At 40.3% G+C, this 27,936-nt stretch overlaps 1 protein-coding gene across 1 annotated transcript in view; it reads right to left on the bottom strand.

The window, feature by feature from the left end:
• Window positions 1-627: 627 nt before the first annotated feature.
• Window positions 628-27,936, bottom strand: part of ZNF112 (zinc finger protein 112) — a 32,154-nt gene continuing 4,845 nt past the window's right edge. Inside the window, exons 2-5 of the mRNA XM_042918686.1 lie at window positions 17,853-17,900; window positions 14,849-14,975; window positions 10,083-10,178; window positions 628-3,985 (exon numbers count right to left, since the gene is read on the bottom strand). Coding sequence (XP_042774620.1) covers window positions 1,482-3,985; window positions 10,083-10,178; window positions 14,849-14,975; window positions 17,853-17,867 — 2,742 coding nt within the window. The 5' untranslated portion in view covers window positions 17,868-17,900 and the 3' untranslated portion in view covers window positions 628-1,481. The remainder of the gene's footprint in view (window positions 3,986-10,082; window positions 10,179-14,848; window positions 14,976-17,852; window positions 17,901-27,936) is intronic.

Genomic DNA, 27,936 nt, shown 5'->3' with positions numbered 1-27,936 from the left:
GTTAATTGAAAAAAAATTTTAAATGAAGTACAAAAAAAAAAGACTACACCAAAATTTTGCTTGTCAGAGAAAACTGTTGTATATATGATGGTGAGTAATCTTTCACTCATTATCTATGAAACACGTATTTGAACATATATGTATGCAGACTTAACTTAACTGGATATTTTGAAGGTACAATCCACATTTTCACTGACACAATATGTATAATTCTTTCCTATCAGTATGGATTGATTCCTTACTTTCTATAATTCCATTTTTATAGGAACTTGGAGAAATTTATCTATTTATTTCTAGTTTAAAAAATTACCCTCATTGTACAAATCCCTTTATATTATTAAGATGGCCTTATCATAAATTATTATTCTAAGTTTCCAGGTGGAAATCAGTCAGACCAGTGTCATATGTAAGAGATGAATCACTGGGTTCTACTCCTGAAGCCAAGACTACACTGTATGTTAACTAAGATGAATTTAAATTAAAAAAAAAAAAGTTTCCAATAAAAATTTTGACTAAAAACAAAAATCAAATCAAAAGAACTTTGACAGAAACGTGAAGACTAAAAAAGCGAAGTATTGTAATTTTGACATTTATTAAGAAAGTACTTTTCATTAGCAACCATTTCTGACACTTTGCAAATATTACAGGAAAACTCTGCCTTAACACACAGGGCAGGAGTAAAAAGTCAATTATGTAAAATGCAGTGCAACCAGAAACATTGTTTATCAATTTGTACTGTCATTTAAAGTGCACATATGGGCGCACACACACACACACACACACAGCGCTAAACTTAAACTGATGGAATACTGTATAGAAAGAGACCAAATGATAAGAATTCAGCTCATCCCTGTTTAAGACAAGACAAAGGATGGGAACCGATCCCAACAGGGTTACAACCCAATTCGTGTAATTTCAGATGACAATATTGCTTGATATTCTACATTTCAAATATTTTCCCACTTGAAGTGCTTATGTTAAGGTTACTTGCAGGATTCCTCCTCCAAATACATTTTTAAATGATCTTTTTGGGGTAAATAAGCTTAATAAAATTTTCAAACATGATACTTTTATACATTTTTAGTCATTTAGTAAAAAGTACTGAGCACCTACACTGAGTTATGCAATGTCATGGTTTTAAAAACTCAGTAAATGAGTGAAGCCCCTTTTCTCATTAAGCTTACATTAGAGTAAACATAGATTTAGGCACGCTCTTCACTGTACTTTCGTTCCTCTGGTCTTTTATAAGCCCTAGTACAATGATAGTTAAAGTCACGTGCAATGAATCTTAAAATTGTGAGAAAACCCCTTACGGAGACTCTCTTGTTAGATGTCTCCATAGTGTGGTCTCCTGACTATCGTGAACGTTGAGGCTGGGCAGAAACATTATTTTCATGAAAGGAATTTTGTCTACTATAAGAACTCTAGGGAGTGGAAAGTTTCAGTTCCCATTTGAGGACTTCAAAACAAATATAACGGTTTTATAGATCTTCACTTCTGTATGGATTCTCTGATGAAGGATAATCCTTACCATACTCTTCGCTTTTATAGAATTTGTCACCACTATGGACTCTCTGATGAATAAGTAGACCTGAGCTCCAACGGAAACCCTTACCACACGCATCACATTTGTATGGTTTCTCTCCTGTGTGGACTCTCTGATGAGCCTGAAGGTTTGATCTCTGACTGAAGCCCTTTCCACACACCTCACATTTGTATGGTTTTTCCCCAGTGTGGACTCTGTGATGAGCTTGAAGACTTGAAAACCCACTGAAACCTTTACCACACTGTTCACATTTATAGGGCCTCCCTTCTGTGTGGACCCTCTGATGCGCTTGAAGACGTGAACTCTCACTGAAGCCCTTTGTGCATACCTCACATTTGTATGGTTTCCCTCCCGTGTGGACCCTCCGATGCGCTTCAAGACGTGAACTCTGACTGAAACCCTTGCCACACATCTCACATTTATATGGTTTCACTCTAGTGTGGACTCTTTGATGACCTTGAAGATATGCTCTCTGACTGAAGCCCTTCCCACATACCTCACATATATATGGTCTCTCTCCAGTGTGGACACTCTGATGGCTTTGAAGATAAGATCTCTGACTGAAGCTCTTACCACACTCATCACATTGGTATGGCTTCTCTCCTGTGTGGACTCTCTGGTGGGCCAGGAGGGTTGAGGCCTTACTGAAGCCCTTACCACATTCTCCACATTTATAGGGTTTCTCTCCTGTATGAACCCTCTGATGAATTTGAAGATTAAAGCTCCAACTGAATCCCTTCCCACACTCCTCACATTTGAATGGTTTTTCTCCAGTGTGAACTCTCTGGTGGCCTTGCAGGTGTGAACTCCGACTGAAGCCCTTCCCACACTCCTCGCACTTGTATGGTTTTTCTCCAGTGTGAACTCTCTGGTGGCCTTGAAGGTATGAATTGCGACTGAAGCCCTTCCCACACTCTTCACATTTGTATGGTTTTTCTCCAGTGTGGACTCTCTGGTGGGCTTGAAGGTATGAACTCCGACTGAATCCCTTATCACACTCCTCACATTTATAAGGTTTCTCTCCTGTGTGGACTCTCTGGTGAACATTAAGAACTGATCTATGACTGAAGCCTTTACCGCATGCATTGCATTTGTACGGTTTCTCTCCAGTGTGGACTCTCTGATGATCTTTAAGTTTTGAACTCCAACTGAAGCCATTCCCACAGTCCTTGTAAGCTTTCTCTCCGATGTGAATTTTCTGATGACCTTGAAGATACGAATTTTGGCTGAAGCTGTTACCACATGCATAATGTTTATATGGTTGTTCCCTAGTATGGACTATCTGAAGGTCCTGCAAATGTGAGTCCAGACTGAAGTTATTACCACATTCCTCAGAACCATAAGGAATCTCTTCCATGTGAACTCTATGCTGAATGTTAAGATTTGAGCTACAAAGAAAACCCTTCTCATATTCTACATCTGTGTATAGTTTCTCTCCAGTGTGGATTTTCTGGTAGACTTGGAGACAAGAACTCTGATTAAAGACCTCCCCATTCTCCTCATATTCATGGGGTTTCTCCTTAGTATGGATCCTAAAAATACTATTAAGGTCTAAGCTATGATTGAAGGCTTTCTCATAAATATTGCATCTATATTCACACGTCTGTCCCGTGTGAATAAGTCCACAAGTGTTGAGAGAGGAGGGCTGACTGAAGTTCTCACCATATCCACATTTATACGGCTTCTCTTCTGTATGTACTCTCTGACGGGATTGCAGAGGTGAACTCTCAAAAACACAATCATCTCTTCTATGAACACTTGGATGAATATGAAGAACTGAACTATAACTACAGCCCTTTCCACATGGACTGTAGGTATGGGTTTTCCCTTCTAAGTGTAACTGCTGATAAACTTCAGAGTTGGAGTCGTCACTGAAGGCTTTTCTGTACTCATTACAGGAGTACGGCTTTTGCCCCGTTTTGATTAAGTCTTGATTAAGCAGTGAAAGCTTCATGAGGTTTTCTCCACAGTCATGGCAGCTGTAAACTTTTTCTGATCTGTGTACTCCCAGATTATCATTGTGTGGCGTGATCCAACTGGTGCTGTCACACTTACGGAAATTATTTTTCATCAAAATTTGCTGACACCTACACTGATAATTATGTGACTCTGCCAGATACATTTTCCTCCAAGAATGCTGGGCTCTCCAAGATGGAAATTCTTGACTTTTTACGCAACTGGAAACATCCTCTATATGAGTCAATATATAGTTCTCATCTTCGGGAACATGAACTGGCACTCCTGCCCAAACCTGGCAGGGGAAATCACCTCGGTTTTGCAACTGAGAAATATTCCTTTGAAAATTTTTCATGGCATCTTGACACCTGGTTAACCCGCCTGTACTTTGTTGCCAGGTCTTCCGGGAAGAAGGCTCTTTGGGGGAAATGTAGCCTAATCCCACTGCTTGACTACTCTCCATATTATGTTGACTCTTGGCTCCTATAATGATAAAGAGAATTTAGATATGTGCAGAAGTGGAAGTTTTTATTCAGAGACTTTAAGATTTTGCACTTAGATCACGACATGAAATTACAGGAAAATTCATGTTACTATGTCTAAGAATACTTAGAAAATGGCTCTGGTTCTTCTTCAGTTGTATCAGGAATATAAGTAAGGTCCACATAATTCAAGCTATCTGCATGCCTCAAAATCAGGGATTTGCAACGCAACCTGGAAATATCAAACACGGTGGCCCTGTTCAAGAGGTCTAGTAAAACCATATACATATTATTTATGGGTTTATCATGGATTGCCTGGAGATCCCAAGAAGGGGGAATTCTCAAATTGGGAAGAATGGAGATTCAAGTGGACAAAAAACTTTTTTTCCTCTCTGGCATGTGGGTATGGCAATGTTTTCGTCTGTACGTGTGTCAGGAGACAGTGTTAAATACCGTGCAAAGGTAAACACAGACCTTTATGCGTGAGGCATCATATGGCCCCTATAAACTCTTTATCTTCATGAGAATAATAAATTCTTCTAAGTCACTGTAAGCCATATCACTTTCACCTCTTTTCAAAAGATATTTCACAATCAGCAAGGGCCATCGTATAGGTCAGAATGTGAAACACTGTGACAGAATTCAACTCCAAAGACATCAGGGGAAAAAAAGGAGGTTGAGGGAGGCGAGCACAGCCAAGTTCCCTGGCACCTGGAGGTGTACTTTGAGGCAAATCACCAAAAACCAAAAGCTCAATGAACACTGACTTTGGCTTGTGTCCTTTTAGTGGAAAAATACTTTAATGTTCAGAAAATTTGAAGCACCAGAAGAGTTGAAGACAGGCACATTTGAGTATAAATGGTTTGTCGCTTAGTTATTAACACTCAGCTTCCTAGCAGACAGCGGATCCTCAAATCCAAGAGTACCTCCCTACTGACACCGGATTCAGCAGGGCTGACATCATAACATGTACCTTCCTAACACCCGGCAGCACATTAATTCTCTATAGCATCCAGAAAAGAAAGCAGTAAAACAGAACTAAGAGGGCATGAAGATGTGTTGTTTTTCATGGGAAGGTGGTGATGGCAATTTTGCCACGAGGCTGAAAAGCTGTATGAGAGGCAGGGCTACCCTTAGGGTAGCACCGGCTGATGAGAAAAGCAAAGGTCGCAGGAATCTCTTCTGGATTGAGTCTTTTTAACTTTTAAACTAACTCAAAACAGTGTATTTCTTCTTGTATAAAATCTTACCAGTAAACCCATACTATCTCCAACTTTATTTTTTTTTAGTTTTGCATTTTATTTTTTTTCCAATTAAAATTTTTATTTTACTGAAAATGTTTTATTAAGGTTAATTTTCTTCCATAAATATTTTTTTTTAATTTAAATTCAAATTAGTTAACATAGCGTGTAGTCTTGGCTTTAGGAGCAGAACCCAGTGATTCATCTCTTACGTATGACAACCTAGGGCTCATCCCAAAAAGTGCCCTGCTTAATGCCCATCACCCATTTAACTCAGCCCCCCACCCGCTTTGTCTACTATCCCCAACTTTAAAAAAAAAGAAAAGAAAGAAGAGAATAGAAGAGAAAATAAAAGATCAGAAAAGAAAAGAAACAAAATGCCACACTGATGACTAGGGTGGCACTAGGCTGTGGGACACTGCGGTAACTGCAGGGTAACACTTTATGGCACATCCATACATAACGCCTCTCAATACTTCAAAAAAAGCCAAACGCTTAGTGATGTCTCTGGCTTCTCAAAAGCAAAGTTTCCAGTTATTACACTAATATTTTATCACTTAAACATGAAACGAAGGGACATCCTACAGGAGGCAGACAAAGTTAATAGCTTATATGTGAGAAGTTTGGTGTCCAGCTGGAGTTCATCATAATCCTTATAGTTTTGCTTGGTATCATCAAAAACACTCAGTATATATCCATAAAGATACAGTTTAAATACTTTATATCTTTTGGGACTGACATGGTGGCTTGAGGACATGAAAAGAGGCTTGCCGGTCAAAACCCAGTTTTTTACAAAGTAGCTCTTTCAACAGAAATTTGTACATAATTTTTGATATGACTGTCTCAAATATTTCAGAGATTAAAGTTTCGTCTTGACCAGTGGCTTCACAATGTGAAAGCGTTACAGGAAGGGGAAAAAAGGTCATTTTACTTAGTTTCAGGCTCTATGGAAAAGATCACACATTTAATGACATTAACTTTAATTTCCTTTAGCCAGTGGGGTGTACCAAAACACCTTGTCATTTCCTTTCCCTCTCTCAACATTTAGGTTCTCTCTTAGTATCAATGGCAGGGTGCTGATAAGAAATTGTGTTAAATCAAATTCATAAACGAACTGAATAAATGAATTTGATGGAGAAAATATGCACTGCAAAAAAAACACTAAAAGGTCTTAAGGTGCACCTGGGTGGCTCAGTAGGTTGAGCATCTGACTCTTGATTTTGGCTCAGGTTATGATCCCAGTCAGGTTATGATCCCAGGATTGTGGGATCGATCCCTGCATCAGGCTCTGTGCTGTGGAGCCTGCTTAAGATTCTCTCTCTCCCTCCACCCCTCCCAAGCTCGCTCTCTCTCTCTCACTGTCTCTCTCAAAAAAAATCTCATTTGAAGAAAGCTGAGAATTTATTTCATCTTCTTAGTAGTCCTTTAGCTTTAGAGGTTGAGAAAGTCAATCATTCCAACATCCTCTATGAACCAATTCAATAACAAAAATTTTTTATGTGTTGTAAATACCAAATAATCCCTTTAAACAGTTAGCTATAATGAATTAAGAAAAAAAATCTCAGTTTAGATTTTCTTTTTCTCTTCTCCTTTAATATAAATTAGTCAAGAATATCAACTCAGGCAATCCAGGCTGAGATGAGCCTGCATTCTTACTGAGCTTTTTAAATAGTAAGAGAAACCAAGGCATTTTGCAGGCAGGAGAGGATAAAGTAACAATAATGTTTTGATTACAAATATTTACAAAGCTGGCTACTCTCCTAACCACATCTGAGACTTAGCTCTATCAGAGTATATTTAACCTTTGAGGATTTCTTGTCTGTCTCCACTGCTTTACCCCACGATTAAATGAGTTCTTTGTTTTTGGAAGGTTCTTAATTATCATTTCTTCAACAGATATAGGCTTATTCAGATCGTCTATTTCTTCTTGCGTAAGTTTTGGCAAATTACGTCTTTCAAAGAATTGGTCCATTTCATCGAGGCTATCATATTTGCGTAGAGTTTGTCCACAGTATTCCTTTATTATTCTTTTAATGCCCACAGGACCTGGGTGATGTCCCCTCCTTCACGTCTGATATTAGTAATTTGTATCCTCTCTCTTTTTTTCTTAGTTTGCCTGGCTAGAAGCTTACTGGTTTTAATGATTTTTCAAAGAGCCAGTCTTTGTTTTCATTTTTTTCTCCATTGGCTTCCTGTTTTCTACTTGATTTCTGCTCTAATTCTTATTATTTCTTCTCTTCTGCTTACTTTGGATTTAATTTGCTCTCCTTTTTCTAGTTTACTACAGTAGGACCTTAGACAATTGATTTTAGATCTTCTCTTCCAACATATGCCTTCAGGGCTTTAAGTTTCCCTCTTAGTACTGCTTCCACTGCGTCCTACAAATTTTTATGAGCTGTGTTTTCATTTTCAGTTAGTTCAAAACATTTTTAAATTTCTCTTGAGATTCTACTTTGACCCATGTATTATTTACAAGTGTGCTGTTGAGTCTTTATGCATTTCGGGATTTTCCAGTTACTTAGTTTATTGATTTCTAGTATAATTCAATTGTGATCTGAGAGCACAATTGTATGATTTCTATTTTTTAAATTTGTTAAGATGTGTCTTATATATATAATGTATAAAACATATAATGTATGAAAACAAGAACAGGTTATGTAGAGTGGGAGCAGAGGGGGTGAGATGCAGAAAACAAAGACTGCCCTTTATATTAGAGCATAAAATTGGCCAGCCTATCACAGTGTGAGATCTGATATCAGAACCACTATTAACGATCAAAAGTTACTAAGCATATGTGTAACTTAAAACACGGATTTGTCTTCTTTTATTAGCAACGTGCCATTTTACCCACATTTTCTTTATGTCTGAAGTTAGTTCAGGCAAATGTGGTAAGTTTTCTATTAAAAAGTAAGTTGTGGCAAGGAATTGTAATTCTGGATAAACATGTCTGGCACATGTAAGACATCACCAAATATTTACGAAAGGTTGTGTTAAAACTTAAGGTGTAGTTAAGGTTAAGTTGACATATAAAGTTAAGTCACAATTTCAGTAATTACTAACACAGTGACGTTTGATATCCCAATGAAGCCATAACAGAATTAAAGTTATCGAAGGAAACAGAGAGAACAGCTGTCTGAGACCCACGGATAGGCATGGCAAGTTCCTCAGTTCAGTGCCAGATAAATACATAACATATGCAATAAATTTACATAATAAAATATATAAAAAATAAAATGGAATATGATTCAGCCATAAAGAAGAAAAGCATCTTGCCATTTGTGACAACATGGATGGACCTTGAGGCATTATGCTGGGTGAAGTAAGTCAGACAGAGAAAGACAAACACCATAGGATCTCTCTTATATGAAGAATTTTAAAAACAACAACAACAAAACACCAAGCTTGCAGATATAGAGAAGAGATGGTGGTTTTGAGAGGGCAGGGATAGGGGTGGGAGAAATAGGTGAACTGATGGTTTTGCGGGCTTAAGTTTAAACAAACTGAATACGAATTTTAAGGGGCGTCTGGATGGCTTAGTTGGTTAAGCATCCAACTTCGGCTCAGGTTATGATCTCACGGTTCATGGGTTCGAGCCCCACATGGGCTCTGTGCTGACAGCTCAGAGCCTGGAGCCCGCTTCAGATTCTGTGTGTGTCTCTCTCTCTCACAAAAATAAATATTCATTTAAAAAATTAAAAAAAAAAAAAAAAGAATTTTAAGATAACTGGGGCACCTGGGTGGCTCAGCTGGTTAAGCGGCCAACTCTTGAGCCGGCTAAGGCCATGATCTCACAGTTTGTGGGATGGAGCCCCATGTCCACGCTATCAGTGTGGAGACTGCTTCGGATTCTCTCTCTCCTCTCCCCTGCTGACACACTCTCTCTCTCTCTCTCAAAATAAATACAGTTTAAAAAATTAAAAAAAAAAAACAAAAACAAAAAAAAACAACGGGGCGTCTGGGTGGCGCAGTCGGTTAAGCGTCCAACTTCAGCCAGGTCACGATCTCGCGGTCCGTGAGTTCGAGCCCCGCGTCAGGCTCTGGGCTGATGGCTCGGAGCCTGGAGCCTGTTTCCGATTCTGTGTCTCCCTCTCTCTCTGCCCCTCCCCCGTTCATGCTCTGTCTCTCTCTGTCCCAAAAATAAATAAAAAATGTTGAAAAAAAAATTAAAAAAAAAAATAAATAAATAATTAAAAAAAAAAAGAATTTTAAGAAAACTGTAGCTAGGTCAAGAGACTGTTCAGATGCTAGAGGACGAAAAGAGAGGACAGAACAGAAAGATAAAGAGCTGGGCATTTGAATAGGAAGTAAGTGCAAGAGTGTCTCAGTTGAAACCGCTGCGTGGGAAGAATCAGCTGTGATGTTGGCATCGATCACTTTTGATCCTGACTTTGGTTGACTGGCTAGCCTCAATCTTCTAAGAATAATGGCTACGTGTCTCTAGATACTCAAGGACGCCTAAATGATTAGAATCAGGACAGGCATTCATCAGAAAACAAACAACGCTCTGGAGTATCCCTCGATTGTGTGGATTTCTTTTACGCCTACCAGCTGTCTCAAGGGGGCACTGAAGACAGCGAGGACCATGCCTCTATTAACCAAGCCTGGAGCCTGCCTCAGATTCTTCAAGGCGAAGAGAAAAGCAAGTCAAGTGAGCTGAAGCAGAAGCGTGACCGTGACGGGTCTCCTGGGCAGCAGTGGGGCGGTGCGGAACAGAATGAGTGAGCGGAAATAAACACAGGGAAATATGTGAAAAGCCAGAGGAAGCTGAGGGGACAGACGCCTTAGGGCCTGACCTGTTCTGACTCATGTCTTAGGAGAGGCTCTCTAGCTGCTGTGTTACTGCAGGGCAGCTCTTACCTAAACACCCATCTCTCTGGGTTTCTGTCTCCATCATCAACAGCTTTTCTTCTCTCTCCAACTGGGATATAAGCTCCGGTTTGAAGGGCTGATTCCCTGTAGAAAGGCAAGGACAGCAGAAGTTTTAAGTTTTGACAAAATCCAAGTGATCTTTTTTTTTTTTTTTTTTTTCTGAATCATGCTTTTGGTGTCTAAGAACTCCCTGCCTAATGCAAAGTCATGAAGAATTTCTCCTGTGTTTCCTTCTAGAAGTTTCACACTTTTACATTTTCCATTCAGTCTCTTAACCATTTTGAGTTAACTTTTTGTTGAGGTGCGAGGCATGGATATAGGCGCATACAGAAGTCCAAATGTTTCAGCACCCTCTGTTGAGAAGACTATACTTTCGAGGCGCCTGGGTGGCTCAGTCGGTTAAGAGTCCGACTTCGGCTCAGGTTATGATCTCATGGTTCATGGGTTCGAGCCCCACATGGGCTCTGTGCTGACAGCTCGGAGCCTGGAGCCTGCTTCGGATTCTGTGTCTCATTCTCTCTCTGCCCCTCCCCAACTTGTGCTCTATCAAAAATAAATAAACGTAAAAAAAAAAAATCTTTAAAAATAAAATCTTAGGGGCGTCTGGGTGGCTCAGTCGGTTAAGAGTCCAACTTTGGCTCAAGTCATGATCTCGCAGTTTGTGAGTTCGAGCCCTGGATCGGGTTCTGTGCTGACAGCTCGGAGCCTGGAGCCTGCTTCAGATTCTGTGTCTCCCTCTCTCTCTGCCCCTCTCCTGCTCATGCTCTGTCTCTCAAAAATAAATATACATTAAAAAAGTAAAAAAAAAAATTTTTTAAAGACTATACATTCTCCATTAAATTGCTGTGGCACCTGTAACGCATCTAAAATAGTTTCAGAGGGGCGCCTGGGTGGCTCAGTCGGTTAAGCATCGGACTTCAGCTCAGGTGCGTGATCTCGCGGTCTGTGGGTTCGAGCCCCGCGTCGGGCTCTGTGCTGACAGCCCAGAGCCTGGAGCCTGTTTCAGATTCTGTGTCTCCGTCTCTCTGACCCTCCCCCGTTCATGCTCTGTCTCTCTCTGTCTCAAAAATAAATAAAGGTTAAAAAAAAAAAAGTTTCAGAATGGCTTGTTCTGTATCACTACAATAAGCAAATCCACTAAAAATTGTTCAGGATCCCGGTTTCATTCCTCTACCCCCCCTCCCATTGTACCTAATGCTAAGGTGATATGATATAGTTACGTGCTATGTTCCTTAGCTATTTCCATAAGTTCTTTTCTCTCTTCTCTCTTCAGTGGCTATGGTATTAGTTTCAAATATAATTTAACTTTTCTTTCAGCTTTAGACTGTCGCGCCTTCGCATTCTTCATTTTTTACTGTTTTTTTCTTATTTAACTTTTATCATGTGGTGAACTAGCATATTTTCAAGAGTCCAGACCAGACAGAAAGGCACACTCAAATGAATGTGACACACCTCTTCCACACTCTTACCTCCCACCCACCGTAAGAGACTAACTTCACGATTTTCTGATTAATCCTTCTTGGGTTTCTTCTTATAAAGACAAGCAGATATACATAGATTTCCTTATTTCCCCTTCGTTCTTACATGAGTTGTGGTATACTATTAATGCTTTTTTGCACTTTACTATCTTTATGTTTATTTACTTACTTACTTATTTGTTCATTTTGAGGGAGAGCAAGCCAGGGAGGGGCAGAGAGAGAAGGAGAGAGAAATCCCCAACAGGCTCTGTGTTGTCAGTGCAGAGCCTGATGCGGGGCTCGAACTCATGAACTGTGAGATCATGACCTGATCCAAAACCGAGAGTCAGATGCTTAACTGACTGAGCCACCCGGGCACCACTGCACTTTGCTATCTTTAGGGAAAATTTCTAGAAGCGAATTGCTGGGACCATTGCTGAATAACTGTCATCTTGTGTTCTTACTTTCAATGCATGAGAGTGCTCTATGTCCCGCCACTTTGCCCAAAAAAGTATAGTGTTTGAATTTTTGCTAATCTCATGGGTGAGAAATGGTATTTCAGTATAATTTTATGTAACATTTCTCTTATTTTTAATGAAAGTGAAATATCTACTCCTATGTATGCATGTACTTACATGTATGTGAGTGAATGTATGCGTGTGTGCGTGTGCACACACACACACACACACACACACACTCCTACCTGCTAGTTCTATCCCCTGAGGCCAAGAAACAAACCCACCACAGTGTCAGTGACACTGGATGCTAGGTATCCAGACCTTGTTGTTAAATACCACGCTCCAAGAAATGGATGATTCCAGAGCTAGGGTAAAGTAAAAGAGGGACAAAGAACAGCATGCTATGCCATCAAGTAAAGAAGTGCTCAAAACAAGGATGGGGGGATACTACAAAAGTCCAAATTTGGAGCAATTTTAGCACCCAAATAATTACAGTAATATTACAATCCATTAAAAAAAAAAAGTCGCAAGTCCCTACAAATAAACAAATGGTTAAGGCGTAGGGGGCTCTTGCTTACTGTAGAATGCCAAGAGCTGACTGCTAACTGTGAAGGAGGTACTAAGGCAGAAAATTATTCTGTGATGACCATGGTAAGGACTGGAAAAGGCAAGAATCATCACTGGATGCTAAATCTATAGGGAAATATTTGTGTAGTCTTAAAAAGTGTCGCCCTATGATTGCAAGAGAAACAAAGCAGTGATTTTATAGTGGAGAAACGGAATACCTTGACTGGGTGGTCAAAATTAGCACCACCGGGGCGCCTGGGTGGCTCAGGCAGTTGAGCGTCCGACTTCGGCTCAGGTCATGATCTCACGGTTCATGGGTTCAAGCCCTGTGTCAGGCTTTGTGCTGACAGCTGGGAATCTGGAGCCTGTTTTGGCTTCTGTGTCTCCCTCTCTCTCTCTCTGCCCCTCCCCTGCTCACGTTCTGTTTCTCTCTCTCTCAAAAATAAATAAACATTTTTTAAAAAATTAGCACCACCCACGGGGGACAGACTGTGTGCCTCTATATGTGGTATTCTCAAAAGGACTACCAATATAGAGTTCCAGCCAGAATGGATCATCTGAACCTAATTACAAGGGAAGTCTCGGGAATATTATATGCAAAATGGGGGAAAGGGAATTATAGCGTTCTTCCAAAATGTCACGGTCATGAAAGACAAAGAAACTGTGTGGAAATGTTCCAAATTAAAGAAGATTAAAGAGACATGGCAGCTAGACTAGACTCAAGACTAGGCCTTGCTCTGGGGAGAGAAAAATCGGCTTTAAGGAATGTAAGTTGCTCTACTGTTACAATCAGAGCACAAATGAAAGATGATGTAAAAGTATTATACCTGCACGGGGAATACGTAAGAGAATATTGCTATTTCTACAAAATGGACCGTTTCGTGAAGAATTAACCATGCCCAAAGAGATGCCCAAAGAGATGCCCGGTCTCTGTCCTCAGCTCTTGGGAAGCGATCTCTAAGTCCTGGGGATTTCCTGTCTGGTGCGAGTGTCTTTCTCACCTGGAGGCCCTGGGCTACAATGTGACTTCTGGTGGGGCCTGTGGCCCACCTGCCATCGGCTTGATTTCCAGAGGGGCTGGAAACGAAGGTCAGCCTCACAGGTGTCCAACCACATCGCCAAACCGCAATAAAAGCTCTGGGCACCTTGGCTTGTGTGAGCCTCCCTGGCTGGCGACACTCCACGTGCAGGATGATCCGCCACCGCCGGGCACAGTTAGTGCTGCGCACGACCCCTCTGGGAGAAACCGCTAGGAGCTGGTGCCCGACACCCCCTGGGTTCTGCCCCAGGTGCCTCTTCCCGTGGCTGATTTTAACCTGTATCCTTTCCAGGTAATAGAGCGGAACCGTGGGGATAACAGCTTTCAGTGCATTCTGAGAGTCCCTCTACCGAATTATTGAGGCCGAGGGTTATCTGAGGGACCCCTGAGCTTGCGACCGGTGTCAGACTGAGAGTAGCCTTGGGGACTCCCAAACTCTGCATACACACTGAAGTATTCAGAGATAAAGAGCCATATACATATGTTTTCATATATACACACAAATATATTTGGAGAGAGAAAAAATATTTTATTTTACAAAAATAAATAGGGTATAATGTTACTATAGGTGAATCTAGGTAGAAGCTACAGGGGTGTTCTTGTTCTTTACTTTTACTTTACCTTGGCAAATGTTCTGTACATTTGAAGTTATTTACAAAAACATTTTTTAAAAATTTTGTTAATGTTTATTTATTTTTGAGATAGGGCAAGCAGGGGAGTGGCAGAGAGAGAGAGAGAGACACAGAATCCGAAGCGGGCTCCAGGCCATGAGCACACAGAGCCTGATGCAGGGCTCAAACCCACCAAACTGTGAGATCATGATCCGAACCAAAGTCATATACTTAACCGACTGAGCCACCCAGGCACCCCTACAAATACATTGTTAAAGCAAAAAACAAAAACCAAAAAATAAAAAAGCTCTGAAACATCAAGTTAATAAACAGTTACCATTACTGGCACCCTGCGGGGGGGGGGGGCGGGGGCTGAGCAACTCACTAAATTGATTTCACAACAAACCATGTTGCAGAACCACAATTTGCCCATTTACATAGTTGGAAGGACGGATTTTTGCCTAGACAGAGACATCTTGTCTGTGTTGTACAGGGATTATTAGGACTCTTATTTGGCCAAGCTCAGAGGATGGTTTCAAGAGTCCCAGAGCTTGAAACACCTGAGCACATTTAAAGACACCCCAAGGCGGCTGGCATTCAGTCACCGCATGCCTGTCCTCACCCACAGAGACCAGGTTCCGGAAGTTCTCCAGCATCACGTCTCGGTACAGCTTCCTCTGGGTGGGGCCCAGCAGCCCCAGCTCCTCCTCACTGAAGACCACGGCCACATCCTTGAACATCACCGGCTCCTACAAACACCAAGCACACGCAGACCATGCTTATGGAAGGGGGCAGCATGAAGTGTGTGTCAAGGATGGGGAGCTATTCTAGAGTCTGGGGACCCAATCGAAGTAGCTGCCTTCTGTTTGCCTTCTACACCACTCATTCCAGCCACCAAAAGGGCTCCAAGAAAAGAACTCCTTGCACACCAAGCTGCTGCCACACAAACAAATAAATTGCTCCCTTTTGTTGGCACTCTTACAGGTAAGTCCCTGGAACCGTGGCATCATGGGCTACCGATATTTTAAAGTCACCCTTACTGTTGAAGCGTCTAGTTCGTCCTCTGTACCCCCTCTGGAGTGTGCAGCGTTTATAATGTTGTGATGTGGGCAAGGCTTCACGCGGGAAGGCTCTGCCTCATGCTAGCTATGTGACCTTGGAAAAGTTCTTGATTCTCTCACCTGCATGCTGATACGCACAGCATGGGGTACTGATAATAAAACGAGTGACCTAAGTACCCGATAGATGTTAACTGTTATCATACTCACTCTTACGACCAGCTTTCGTCCCATTGCGGGGCTGTATAGTAAGTCGAGGAATTGATGGCCTAGGATACAATGCACTGATCCAAACGATGCATGCTGGCTTACTTTCAGCTTATCTATTATAAACAAGGCTGAAAAAAAAAAATTCCTTTCACAGAGACCTTGGCTCATCCCCTTAAAATAAATTCCGAAAAGTAGAAATGGTAATGCTGAAGGCCAGCTTTTAGTGTTTTGAGCTCTTAACGACAGGTGTTTCCTCCAAAAAGATTTTTCTTGCTTCTTCTTCTTCCAAGTATAAATTCCTAAACCTCTATACCCTGGCCAACACTAGACATGAATAGCTAAAAAAAAAAAAACAAAACCTCTGATAATCTCAGAAGTAGACATGGAAAGTAAACACCAGCTATTTAGCAAAATGTTTACAAAGGTCCTAGCAATGAAGACCATTCCCTTTTCACGTATTTGCTGGGCGTCTCTATTTCTTGTTGCATTCCAAATATTCGTTTGGGGGACATTCAGTCCTTTTCTTCCAAATACGCTGTAAATACTCCTCATTCTACTTTGCTGTTTGTCTTCTAACTTTTTACTGCAGGGGGTTTAAATCTTTTGTATGAAGACCGGGTCAACACTGCATTTGTTCTGCCTGGAGCTCTAAATATCACGACCCGAGGCCTTCAGTCTCTGCGTGAGAACACTGCTTTGGTTTTGGATTTTGTTTTGTTTTGTTTTGTTTTGCCTCTCTTTCCTCCCAAACGATGCGCCTGATACTCTTGATCCAGGAGGGAAAGGCTTTGGAGTTGGCCAGACACTGGTCTGCTGTAGGAACTTGAGCAGGACTTGAACCTCCAGGGCCGTCTTACCTTCATGTTAATGCTGCAGATTATTCTAAATTCCCCTCGGGGCAGTGAATAAAGTAACAGGTGCAAAGTGCCTGCCTGTCCTATAGTCTGACTAAAATTGTTTTTAATGAAGTCTATAGGTCTAACAAAATGAGTTAATATACAAGGAGTGAAACACAAGGACACATCCACAGACACACGCAAAGAAAGTTTCAGGTCTTGGGAAGAAAAACAAAATCTAGCTCTTTTTGTCTGAAAACATCTCACACAATTTTTTTCTGCGTTCAGCTTCAGTAGGATTTGGTTAGACAGAGCCACCTTTTAGGTATTCTTTTTATAAAGTAGCCAAGGCATTAGGAAAAAAAAAAAAATTTTTTTTAGTTTTGAGTCCCTACAACAGAAGGATAAATTGTATCAGAATTCTCTCAGAATTGCTTTTTTGGAAAGATTGTTGGTAGTAAAACCGATACTGTTGCCTTAAACTGCGAGAATTCCCAAGAACTTAACTTGTGAATGGGGCATAGTTGAAAACGGGGCAGGGACGGCAGTTCATTGAAATTAATAAAAGATGACACATGTTAGGTGAAATAATTTTAAGTGAAAAAATTCAAAATTATAGCTATTATTGCATATCATATTGCATATGAAGTGACTGTGGAAAAAGGTAATTTATAAGCAGAATAATGTGTGGGCCTTTTCATCTTTAAAACTTTTTGTTTTTTGGGTTTTATTTTGGCAGGGGCACCTGGGTGGCTCAGTCAGTTAAGTGTCTGACTCGATTTCAGCTCAGGTCATGATCTCATAGTCACGAGATTGAGCCCCACAGCGAATTGGGTGCCACGCCCAGCATGGAGCCTGCTTAAGATTCTCTCTCCCTCTTTCTCTGCCCCTCCCCTGCTCACACACTCTCTCTCTTTCTCTCAAATAAATAAAGTTTTTTTAAAAATTATTTTTTGGGGCACCTGGGTGGCTCAGTCGATTAAGCGTCCGACTTCAGCTCAGGTCACGATCTCGAGGTCCGTGAGTTCGAGCCCCGTGTGGGGCTCTGGGCTGATGGCTCAGAGCCTAGAGCCTGCTTTGGATTCTGTGTCTCCCTCTCTCTCTGCCCCTCCCCCGTTCATGCTCTGTCTCTCTCTGTCTCAAAAATAAATAAACACTAAAAAAAAAATTAAAAAAAATTTTTTTAAAAGATTTTATTTTTTAGTAATCTCTATACCCGATGTGGGGCTCAAACCCACAACCCCGAGATCAAGAGTCACACACTCCACCGACTGAGCCGGTCAGGTGCCTCCCATTTTTTAAAATGTCTATTTCTCTTGCACACTATTGTTTGTGCAATGAGAAGAACATAAAACAGAAACTGGAAGGAAAACGTGTTTTAAAAAGAAACTGCGTGGCGCCTAGATGGTCTTAAACATCTGCTGTAGTTCTTTCTTCTTGGCAAGGAAGAGAAAAGAGCGTGTCCCCCTCAGTGAGAAGTGAAATAATGCGCTCAGTGATGGAAGTGAAAACCCCAGCTCACCTGGAACTTGATCATTTTCTCCTCCTTTTCCCAGGGAAAGGCGGATACCTGAGAAGGCAAAACAAGGCACTGAGAAAGGAACCAGGCGAGGGAGGGAAACGCAGCTCGGTGCGAAAGAGAAAAAGGCGGCCCAGTGTCGGCCGGATTCCAGCCGCCGGTGAGGTTTCTCCTGGCAGGACGCCCGCAAGCACGGGACAGGCTGCACAGTGACCCTCAGCCCTCCCTCCTCACGTCGCCTTTCTGCTCCTAAGGAACTCGCCCCGATCCCGAGACACGTGGGCAAGGAGAGGCCCTGGGATGTACTGGTTAGAAGCGGACTCGGGCACAAAATTCTGTTTCAAAACCTGGCACCCTTGTGTGTTTGCTGTATATCTGCTGTATGTTGGCACTGCCACAGCATACGCATGCATAATATAGAACATATAACATAATATGTATCGTAAGTATTATATACAATATATGACGTATGACAATATATAACACATGTATTATACACAATATATAACATATATATTATATACAATATGTAACAATATATAACATATTGTATACAATAAATAATACATAATGTAATATATATTATAGTGCCTATAATATACAATATATGCATCCATTTAACCACGGTTAATTAATAACCTCTCCATGTTTCATTTCTGTAACCTAAAGCAGGAGGATCATAATGGAACCGACATTATCCGATTGCTATTAGGATTACGCGTGAATAGCAGAAAACTATTGCAATTATACCAATTTCTATTATGAGAAAACCAGATACTAATCTTCATCATAAAACCATCCTTGTAAACGTGTCTTGTAAGGCATCTGGGTGGCAAAGAGGACTTGCTTCATATTTACACACTGAGACCACCTTTCTGAAAAGTTTAATGATGGATGGGTATTTTAAAACTTATTTAGATCTTATTTCATTATTCATCTTTAAAATTAAAAGAAAATTTTTTTTAACGTTCATTTATTTTTGAGAGAAAGAGACAGAGCATGAGGGGGAGAGGGACAGAGAGAGAGGCAGACACAGAATTGGAAGCAGGCTCCAGGCTCTGAGCTGTCAGCACAGAGCCTGACACAGGCTGGAACCCACAAACCGTGAGATCATGACCTGAGCTGAAGTCGGACGCTTAACCGACTGAGCCACCCAGGTGCCCCTGGCTTTTACCATTCTTAGTGATGGACTCACACTGATTTTTTTAATGGTTGAAAAAAAAATTTTAAAGACGATTATCTTATGACATATGAAAAAATCAGATTTCATAGATACTAATTCACGAATTCTATAAGGCATTGCTAGAACAGAGCCACGCTCATGGTTTAAGTATTGTTTCTGGCTGCTTTCATACCACAGCAGAATCGTATAGTTGCAACAACTGCATTGTATATGTGCAACTTACTACGTTGCACTGTTACAAAGCACAATCCAAATCACCGTGGCTCGGTTATAAATCACAAGCACTTCATGTAGCACATGCATTGCTATACCACAACGTTTTAACTTGTATTACAGGTACATCCTAATTACATCAAAACAAGAAGATAAAAATAGACTTTCAAAGTCTTACTTTTAAGGCACAATGGAGTGAAGTATTTTGTTAGTGAATTAGAAGGCAAAGATATATATATATACACACACACACAGACACACATATATACACACATATATATATATACATATACACACATATATATCTATATCTATATCTATCTATCTATCTATATCTATCTATCTACACACACACACATCAATACATATATATACACACACATCAACATTATCAGACCAAGCCCTCATCACAAATATCCTCAATTCACAGTAAAGGAGTGGTCAGAAAAATTAGAAAACAAATTCCAAAGGTTGTCTTTTAGTCTTGTTGATTGTTTCCTTCGCTGTGCAGAAGCTTCTTATTTTGATGAAGTCCCAACAGTTCATGTTTGCTTTTATTGCCCTTGCCTCAGGAGAGATATTTAGTAAGTTGCTACAGCCAATGTCAAAGAGATTCCTGCCTGTAACCCTCTAGGATTTTGATGGTTTTCTGTCTCACATTTAGGGAGAACATATTTGCAAATGACATAGCTGATAAAGGGTTAGTATCCACCATCTATAAAGAACTTATCAAACTCAACACCCAAAAAAGAAATAATCCAGTGAAGAAATGGGCAGAAGACATGAATGGACATTTCCCCCAAAACATACAGATGACCGACAGACACAGGAAAAGATGGTCAAACTCACTCCTCATCAGGGAAATACAAATCAAAACTACGAGGGATCACCTCACACCTGTCAGAAGAGCTAACATTAACCACACAGGAAACAACAGATGTTGGCGAGGATGTCGAGAAAAGTCAGAATGCAAACTAGTGCAGCCACTCTGGAAAACAGTATGCAGGGTCTTCAAAAAGTAAAAAATAGAACTATCCTACAATCCAACAATTTGCACTAGATATCTACCCAAAGGATACAAAAATACTGATTCAAATGGATACATGCACCCCAATGTTTATAGTAGCATTACCAACAATAGCCAAATTATGGAAAGAGCTCAAATGTCCACTGACTGATGAATGGATGAAGAAGTTGTGGCCTGGAATATTACTCGGACATCAAAAAGAATGAAATCTTGCCATTTGCAACAACATGGATGGAGTTAGAGTGTACTATGCTAAGCGAAAAAAGTCCATCAAAGACAGACAAATACTATATGATTTCACGCCTATGTGGAATTTAAGAAATGAAACAGATGAGCATAGGAGGAAAAATGAGAGAGGCAAATCATAAAACAGATTCTTAACTATAGAGAACAAACTGAGGGTTGCTGGAGGGGAGGGGAGGGGAGCTGGGGGGATGGGTTAAATGGATGATCGGTACTAAGGAGGGCACATGTGATGAGCACTGGGTTTTATACGTAAATAATGAATCACTAAATTCTGCTACTGAAACGAATATTACAATATATGTTAACTAACTGGAATTTAAATAAAAACTTGAAACTACCAAAAAAAAAAAAAAAAAAAGAAAAGAAAGAAAGAAAAATTCAAAAATTTAAAATGAAATGTCTCATTGGGGCGCCTGGATGGCTCAGTTGGTTAAGCATCCGACTCTTGATTTTGGCTCAGGTCATGATCTCGTGGTTCATGGAATGAAGCCCCACATCGGGTTCTGTGCTGACAGCACCGAGTCTGCTTGGGATCCTCTTTCTCTCCCTCTCCCTCTGCCCCTCCTCAGCTCATACTTGCCCTCTCTCTCTCTTTCTCTAAAAATGAGTAAACTTTAAAGACAAAATGAAGCGTCTCATTAGAGCAGAATTTCTTCACCAAAACATAAACGCTTCAGCCAAGAAGATACGAGGATGGGAAATAAGCGAAAGACGTATCTGCTGAACATCATTAGTCACTAGGGAAATGTAAGTTAAAGTCACAATGAGATTGTAATACACGTTCATTAGAATGGCTAAAATTAAAAGTAAAATACAGACAATGCTAAATGACGAGCAAGGTGGGGAGCAACTGGAACTTTCATGCATCATTAGTGGAAATGCAGGATGGCAGACAGCCCGGAGAACAGTTTGGTAGTTTCTTACAATGTTAAATATTCAATCCCCATAGGACCCAACATTCCTATTCCTGGCTATATACACTAGAGAAATAGGCACAAAAATCTGTACACAAATGTTTATAGCAGCTTATTCATAACAGCCAAGAACCGGAAACAACCCAAATACCCTTCAGTGGATGGATGAGCAGATAAACTATAATATATATTATATTATTACATATATTTTATTAATTAATGGAGTATTAACCAGCAATAATGGCTAATACTTAGCCAGATGAAGCCGTGATACTTACAGTGTGGATGAATGTCAAAAGCATTATGCTGAGTGAAAGAAGCCAGCCTCAAAAGTTTACATATGGTATGAGTTCATTGATATGACACTCTCAAAAAGACAAGCCTATAGGGGTCTAGTGGTTGCTGGTAGTTACAGATGTGGTGAAGGATGATTATGAAGAGAAAACAGGAGGGGAATTTGGGGAGCTGATGGGACTGCTCTGCATCAGATGATGGTGGTGATTATATACATTTATACCTGCATTAAAATGAATAAAACCGTACCCCCAAAAGAAAAAGATAGTGAACTTTACAAGAATTGTTTTTTAAAAGTCCATTTCCTTATCTGTAATATAAGGGTATTAGGTTTGTTATGAGAAATAAGGTTTTTTCCTTCATTTATTTTATTTTTTGGAGAGAGAAAGCATGTATGTGAGTTGGGGAGGGGCAGAGGAAGAGGGAGAGAATATTAAGCAGGCTCCATGCAGCGCGTGACCTCACGACTGTGAAATCATGATCTCAGCCAAAACCAAGAGTCGGACACTTCACAGACTGAGCCACCCAGATGCCCTGAGAAAGAAGTCGATCTATGTAAACTATTGGAAACACTGCCTCCTCGTCATAACAGTCTGCAAATATTTGCTATTATTATTTCTACCAATGTATTTCTTAGGAAAAAATATACTGATTCTTAGGAAATATGTTTTAGATCATCAAAAGAATTTCCCATCCACTTTTCAACACTCTGAAACAGTTGGCGGATTATATAGCTCACTAATATTAACTGAGATTAAGGAATATCGCCATCGACCATTTTGCTACCTCATTCCAATTTCAGAAATTCTGCCCTGCCAACGTTTCATGCCAGCTGTCTGTTGAGTAGCTATTCTAACCAGAAACCCTGGCCCATCTTATACTGAGTGCTGAACACACAGAGAAAAATATGACATGGTCCCAGCACCACAAGAACTGCAGGTGTATGGAAAGAGAGGGATAAGAAACAAAAAAACCAGACGCAGGTAAGCCAAATTCTATATACGGAAACAAAATCCATCACCATCCCTCTCCAAAGTGCCATGTTCTTGTGGAGCCTTCTCAACTAACATTCTCCAAGCATCAAAGATGCTTGAAGTGAAAACCTTAGAGTAGCTGCTAACATCTCCCTTTCTTGGTCTTGGATATAAAAAAAAATGATAATCAATTTCTGGCAATTATGACAACCAACGAACCACTATCATGCTGACTCAATGTTGGGGATTTGCTTTAAGAGGCTGAAACAAAAAGACTGGGGGCGGTGGGGGTACAAGGCTGACAAATGGTAACAAGGATTAAATACGGGTGATGGTTCCACTGGGGCTCATTATGGTTACTCTTATTACATTTGGCTATATTTATAAATTTCCACAGTAAAAACTTACGGGAGAAATAAAACCTATATCTACTCCGTAAATCTTTAGTAAAAAAAGCCAAAACTATATATATGGACCAGGAAAACATTAAAATATTAATATTGTTATCTCTACAACCTGTGGTTACTGGCAATTAAACTTTTCTCTTGTGGAACCTGGGTGGCTCGGTCGGTTGAGCGTCCAACGTCAGCTCAGGTCATGATCTCATGGTTTGTGAGTTTGAGCCTCATATCGAGCTCGCTGCTATTAGCCCACTTCTGATCCTCTATCCCCCTCCGTGTCCCTTCCTCACTGGTGCTCTCTCTCTCAAAAATAAATAAACCTTAAAAAAAAAAAAAAAGGAAAAATCCCTTTAATAGAGAACAGAACCTTAAAAAAAAAAAAAAAAAACTTTTCTCCTTATACCTCAGGCATTTTCTTAATTCTCTACAATATGCCATCGTTATTTCTATAATCAGAATATGAACTATAAATTTCTAGGATTGAAGTTTTAAATATTTATTTATTTATTTTGAGAGAGAGAGAGAGTGAGCAGGGGAGCAGCAGAGAGAGAGGGAGAGAGAATCCCAAGCAGGCTCCACGCTGTCAGCACGAGCCCGATGTGGGACTCGATCTCCTGAACTGTAAGCTCATGACCTGAGCCGAAATCAAGAGTTGGACGCTTGACCAACTGAGCCACTCAGGCACCCCCCTAAGATTTAGTCTTTTTAAATTAAAGTATAGTTGACATATTATGTTTCAGGTATACAACACAATGATTTGATAATTCTACACATTATGCAATGCTCCCCACAATAAGTGTAATTATCATTTGTTACCATACAAAATTAATACAGTATTATGGACTCTATTCTGTACTTTTTATCCTTGTGACTTATTCTATAACTGGAAGTTTGTACCTCTTAACTCTCTTCACCTATCTCACCCATCACCCCCAGCCCTCTCTCCTTTGGCCACGACCAGTTTGTTCTATTTATCGGTCTGTTATTGTCGTGTTTGGTTTTTAGATTCTAATATAAGTGAAATCATACGATATTTGTCTCTCTCTGACTTATTTCATTTAGAAGTATAAATATTATTCCAAATAAAATGCCATTAAATTACAGATGACTGAAAATATCTTATCAAAAACTCAAAGTTCATTGACATAGCTTTCATGGCCCTCTACAAAAATCCAAAACATGCCTTCTCAACATGATACTAAGCATAGTAAGAACTAAGGCAATAGGTTGAAACCTAACTCAAATCCCAGCTCAGCCTTCCTAGGTGTGTGACCTAGGACAAACAACTTATGCTCTCTGTGTCTCTCTTTTCTCATCTATAACATGGGAATAACAGTATCCATGGGACCCCATAGGGCTCTTGCTGGGATTGCATATGTTAATTCACATAAAATTTCTAGGATGATGTTTAACGTTAAATGTTTAAATAGAATTGTTAGGAGACAGGAAGATGGTGGCAGAGCAGGAGGACACTAGGCTTGCCTGGTCCCACAAATGCAACTAAGTAACTATTAGATCAAGCTAAATACCCTAGAAATCAACCTGAAGACTGACGGAACAAATTTTACAACTAAACAGAGAGAAGGGGCTACATCCAAGAAGGTAAGAAATGCAGAGATGTAGTTTAGGGGAGAAACAGATCCTGGCTGCTGTCAAGGGAAGGGTGCCGCGATCATGGAGAAGGGAGCGAGAAAGAGAGGAGCACACCAGGGACACCCGAGGAGAATGTTTCTCCATTGTCAATGGCTTGGAAAGTGAGAGGGGCTGAATGTTGTGCATTCTTACAATAGTGCGGGGCTTAAAGCCTAGAGGTTTTATGTTTGTTTTTTTTTGCTTTTTGTTTTTTGGGTTTTTTCCCTGCATGGCATTTTTTAATTGCGCAGCCAGTTTTAAATAAATGGAGAAAGCACCTTCCAAAAATTACACTAGCAGGGAAATATTCTGTCAAGCATTTACATAGTAAATTTCCACAGTTTTACATAAGATTCTTGATATCTACTTTCACTGTACACGAGGGAAAGGAGCCCCCTCAGGTAGGTGTTCTCTCTGCTTTCAGAAACAAACTAAAGGACCTGAAATTGGAGGCAAGCCTGGGATGCCAAGAAGGGGGAAAAGAAATGATAATGGGCCATTCATAAATTCCATGTCCAAGCCACTTGTTCAATGGCCCTTACATAATTTTAGGGCAAACTACTGCCCTTATGATAAAGTTGCGATCTGAAAAGCTGTAATTCTGGATTGTAGTAATATATCTCAGTACCTTGCTAGATGATAAAGACAATACTTAGGCTCACCTATAAGGTTTGAATAGACAAATACTTTAGAGGAATTCCCTAGGACTTTACAGTCTCTACTTTGAAAGCCTGGAGCTTTAAAAGTCAGTGGGCTTGGCTGAGCCCAGAAGGCTCTTGAAGAGAAGCTGTTCTTGAAGAGAAAGACAGGCAAACAACCGAGGGGAATGCAGCACGAAAACAGCAATCTGAAGAGCAGCTTGGGCACACAGTTGGGAGATTATTTGCTGTTCTCACAGCATGTCCCTGAGAGGCAGCATCCACAGAGACACCTCCCCAGGATAAAGGAGGTGGCCCGGCACCATTTCCCTCTCCCATCCCTCAGCATAAGCACAGAGCCACCTGCAGAAAGCAGTACAGCACAGATACTGGCTGCCTAACCTGCTTGCACCAAGCCCCACCCTGCTGTGCTCCAGTGGAACTGCCTTTTCAGTCTCGGCACAGTGGGCCCCTCCCCCAGAAGACCAACACAAACCCCTGCCCTCACCGTGTCTCCAGACCAGAGAGTTTTACAGGGCCTCAGTTCCAGTGGAGATGGTGAAGAGACTCATTTCACAGGCAGACCAGAGCACACCTATTTAAAACTCACCAAATTTAGTCCAGGGACCAATCACTGCCCACAGTAGGCACAGAGAGCCTCTGCAGGCAAGGAGAACCTCTGCAGACAACTGGCCTGAAGGACAGAGCAACCAGAACACAACAGCAGAGTGCATGCAGCACACACTGTAGACACCCTGAAGTGCCAGGCCCTGGGAAATACATGGCTTCTTTTTCACAAGGTCATTATTTTCAAGAGCAAAGACACAACTAGCTGTTCTAACACAGAGAGGCAAGCAGAGGCTTAGACAAAATGAGAAGACAGAAGAATGTATCCCAAATGAAAGAAGAGACAAGTTCACGGCTAGAGATCTAAGTGAAACAGGTATCACTAACATACCTGATAGAGAATTTAAAGCAACAATCATAAGGATGCTCAGCGGACTAGAGAAAGAATGGAGACGTTAGTGGAACCCTTAACACAGTGATAAAAGAGTTAAAAAAGAGATGAAGAGTGCAATAAATAAGATTAGAAACACGCTTGATGCAATGACCAACAGGCTGGAAGAAGTATAAGAACAAATTAATAACCCAGAAGACAAAGTAATGGAAAACAATAAAGCTATATAAAACAGAGAAAGAATTATGCAAAACAAAACTTAGGGAACTCAGTGATTCTATCAAACGTAATATTTGTATCACTGGAGTCCCAGAAGAAGAAGATAGTGAAGGGAGCAGAAAACTTATTTGAAGAAATAATAGCTGGAACTTCCCAAATCTGGGAAAGGAAACAGACATCCAGATCCAGGAGGCACAAGAACCCCCAACAAAATCAACAAAAGCAGGCCAACACCAACACACATTGTAGTTACATTTATAAAATGCAGTGACAAAGAAAAAAAATCTTAAAACAGCAACACAAAAGAAGTCAGTAACTTACAAGGGAAAACCCATAAGGCTAGCAGGAGATTTCTCAATAGAAACTACAGGCCAGAAGGGGGTGGCATGATATTTTCAAAATGCTCAATTCAAAAATTCTGCTGCCAAATATACTCTATCTAGCAAGGCTATCATTCAGAATAGAATGAGAAAGAAAGAGTTTCCCAGACAAACCAAAGGAGTTCACGAGGACTAAACCAATCCTGCAAGAAACATTAAAGGGGACTCTGAATGGAAAGGAGAGACCAAAAGTGAAAGTATGAGGGCAAGAAAAACAAAAGCAGTAAAAATGAATATTTATGTAAAAACTCAGTCAAGGAACTCTCTCTCTCTTTCACACACACACAAATATAATATATGATGACAAATATAAAAATGTGGTGAGGAAAGGAGAAAAGAATAGGTTCAAACTTAAACGACCATCAAGTTAATATAGATTGCTATATGCAGAAGAGGTTATATACCAACCTAATAGTGACCATATTATCAAAAGCCACTGATAAATATGCAAAGAATACAGAGAAAGAAATCCAAATATATCACTACGGAAAATAAGCAAAACATGAAAGAGAAAAAGACAAGAAAGGATCAGAGAAAACATAAAACAAGTAATAAAATGGGAATAAATACATATCTATTGTAATTACTTTGAATGTAAATGGACTAAACGCTCCAATCAAAAAACATAGGGTGTCAGAATAGGGGGGAAAAAAAGACCCCCTACATATGCTGCCTACAAGAGATTCATTTTAGACATAACGACACCTGTAGATTGAAAGTGAGGGGATGGAGAAACATTTATCATGCAAATAGATGTCAAAAGAAAGCCAAAGTAGCAATACGTACATCAAACAAACTGACTTTAAAACAAAGACTGTAACAAGAGACAAAGAAGGGCCCTATAATAAAGGGGACAATCCAGTAAGAAGATATAACAATTGTAAATATTTATGCCCCAACATAGAAGCTCCCAAATATATAAACCAATTAATAACAAACATAAAGGAATTAATTGATAATAATACAATAGTTGGGGACTTTAACAGCCCACTTACATCAATGCACAGA

The sequence above is a fragment of the Panthera leo genome, chromosome E2 (assembly GCF_018350215.1).
Source record: "Panthera leo isolate Ple1 chromosome E2, P.leo_Ple1_pat1.1, whole genome shotgun sequence".
Classification (NCBI taxonomy): Eukaryota; Metazoa; Chordata; class Mammalia; order Carnivora; family Felidae; genus Panthera; species Panthera leo.
Note: the sequence above shows the minus strand (reverse complement) of the source record. Positions and strands in the feature narration are given on the sequence as shown.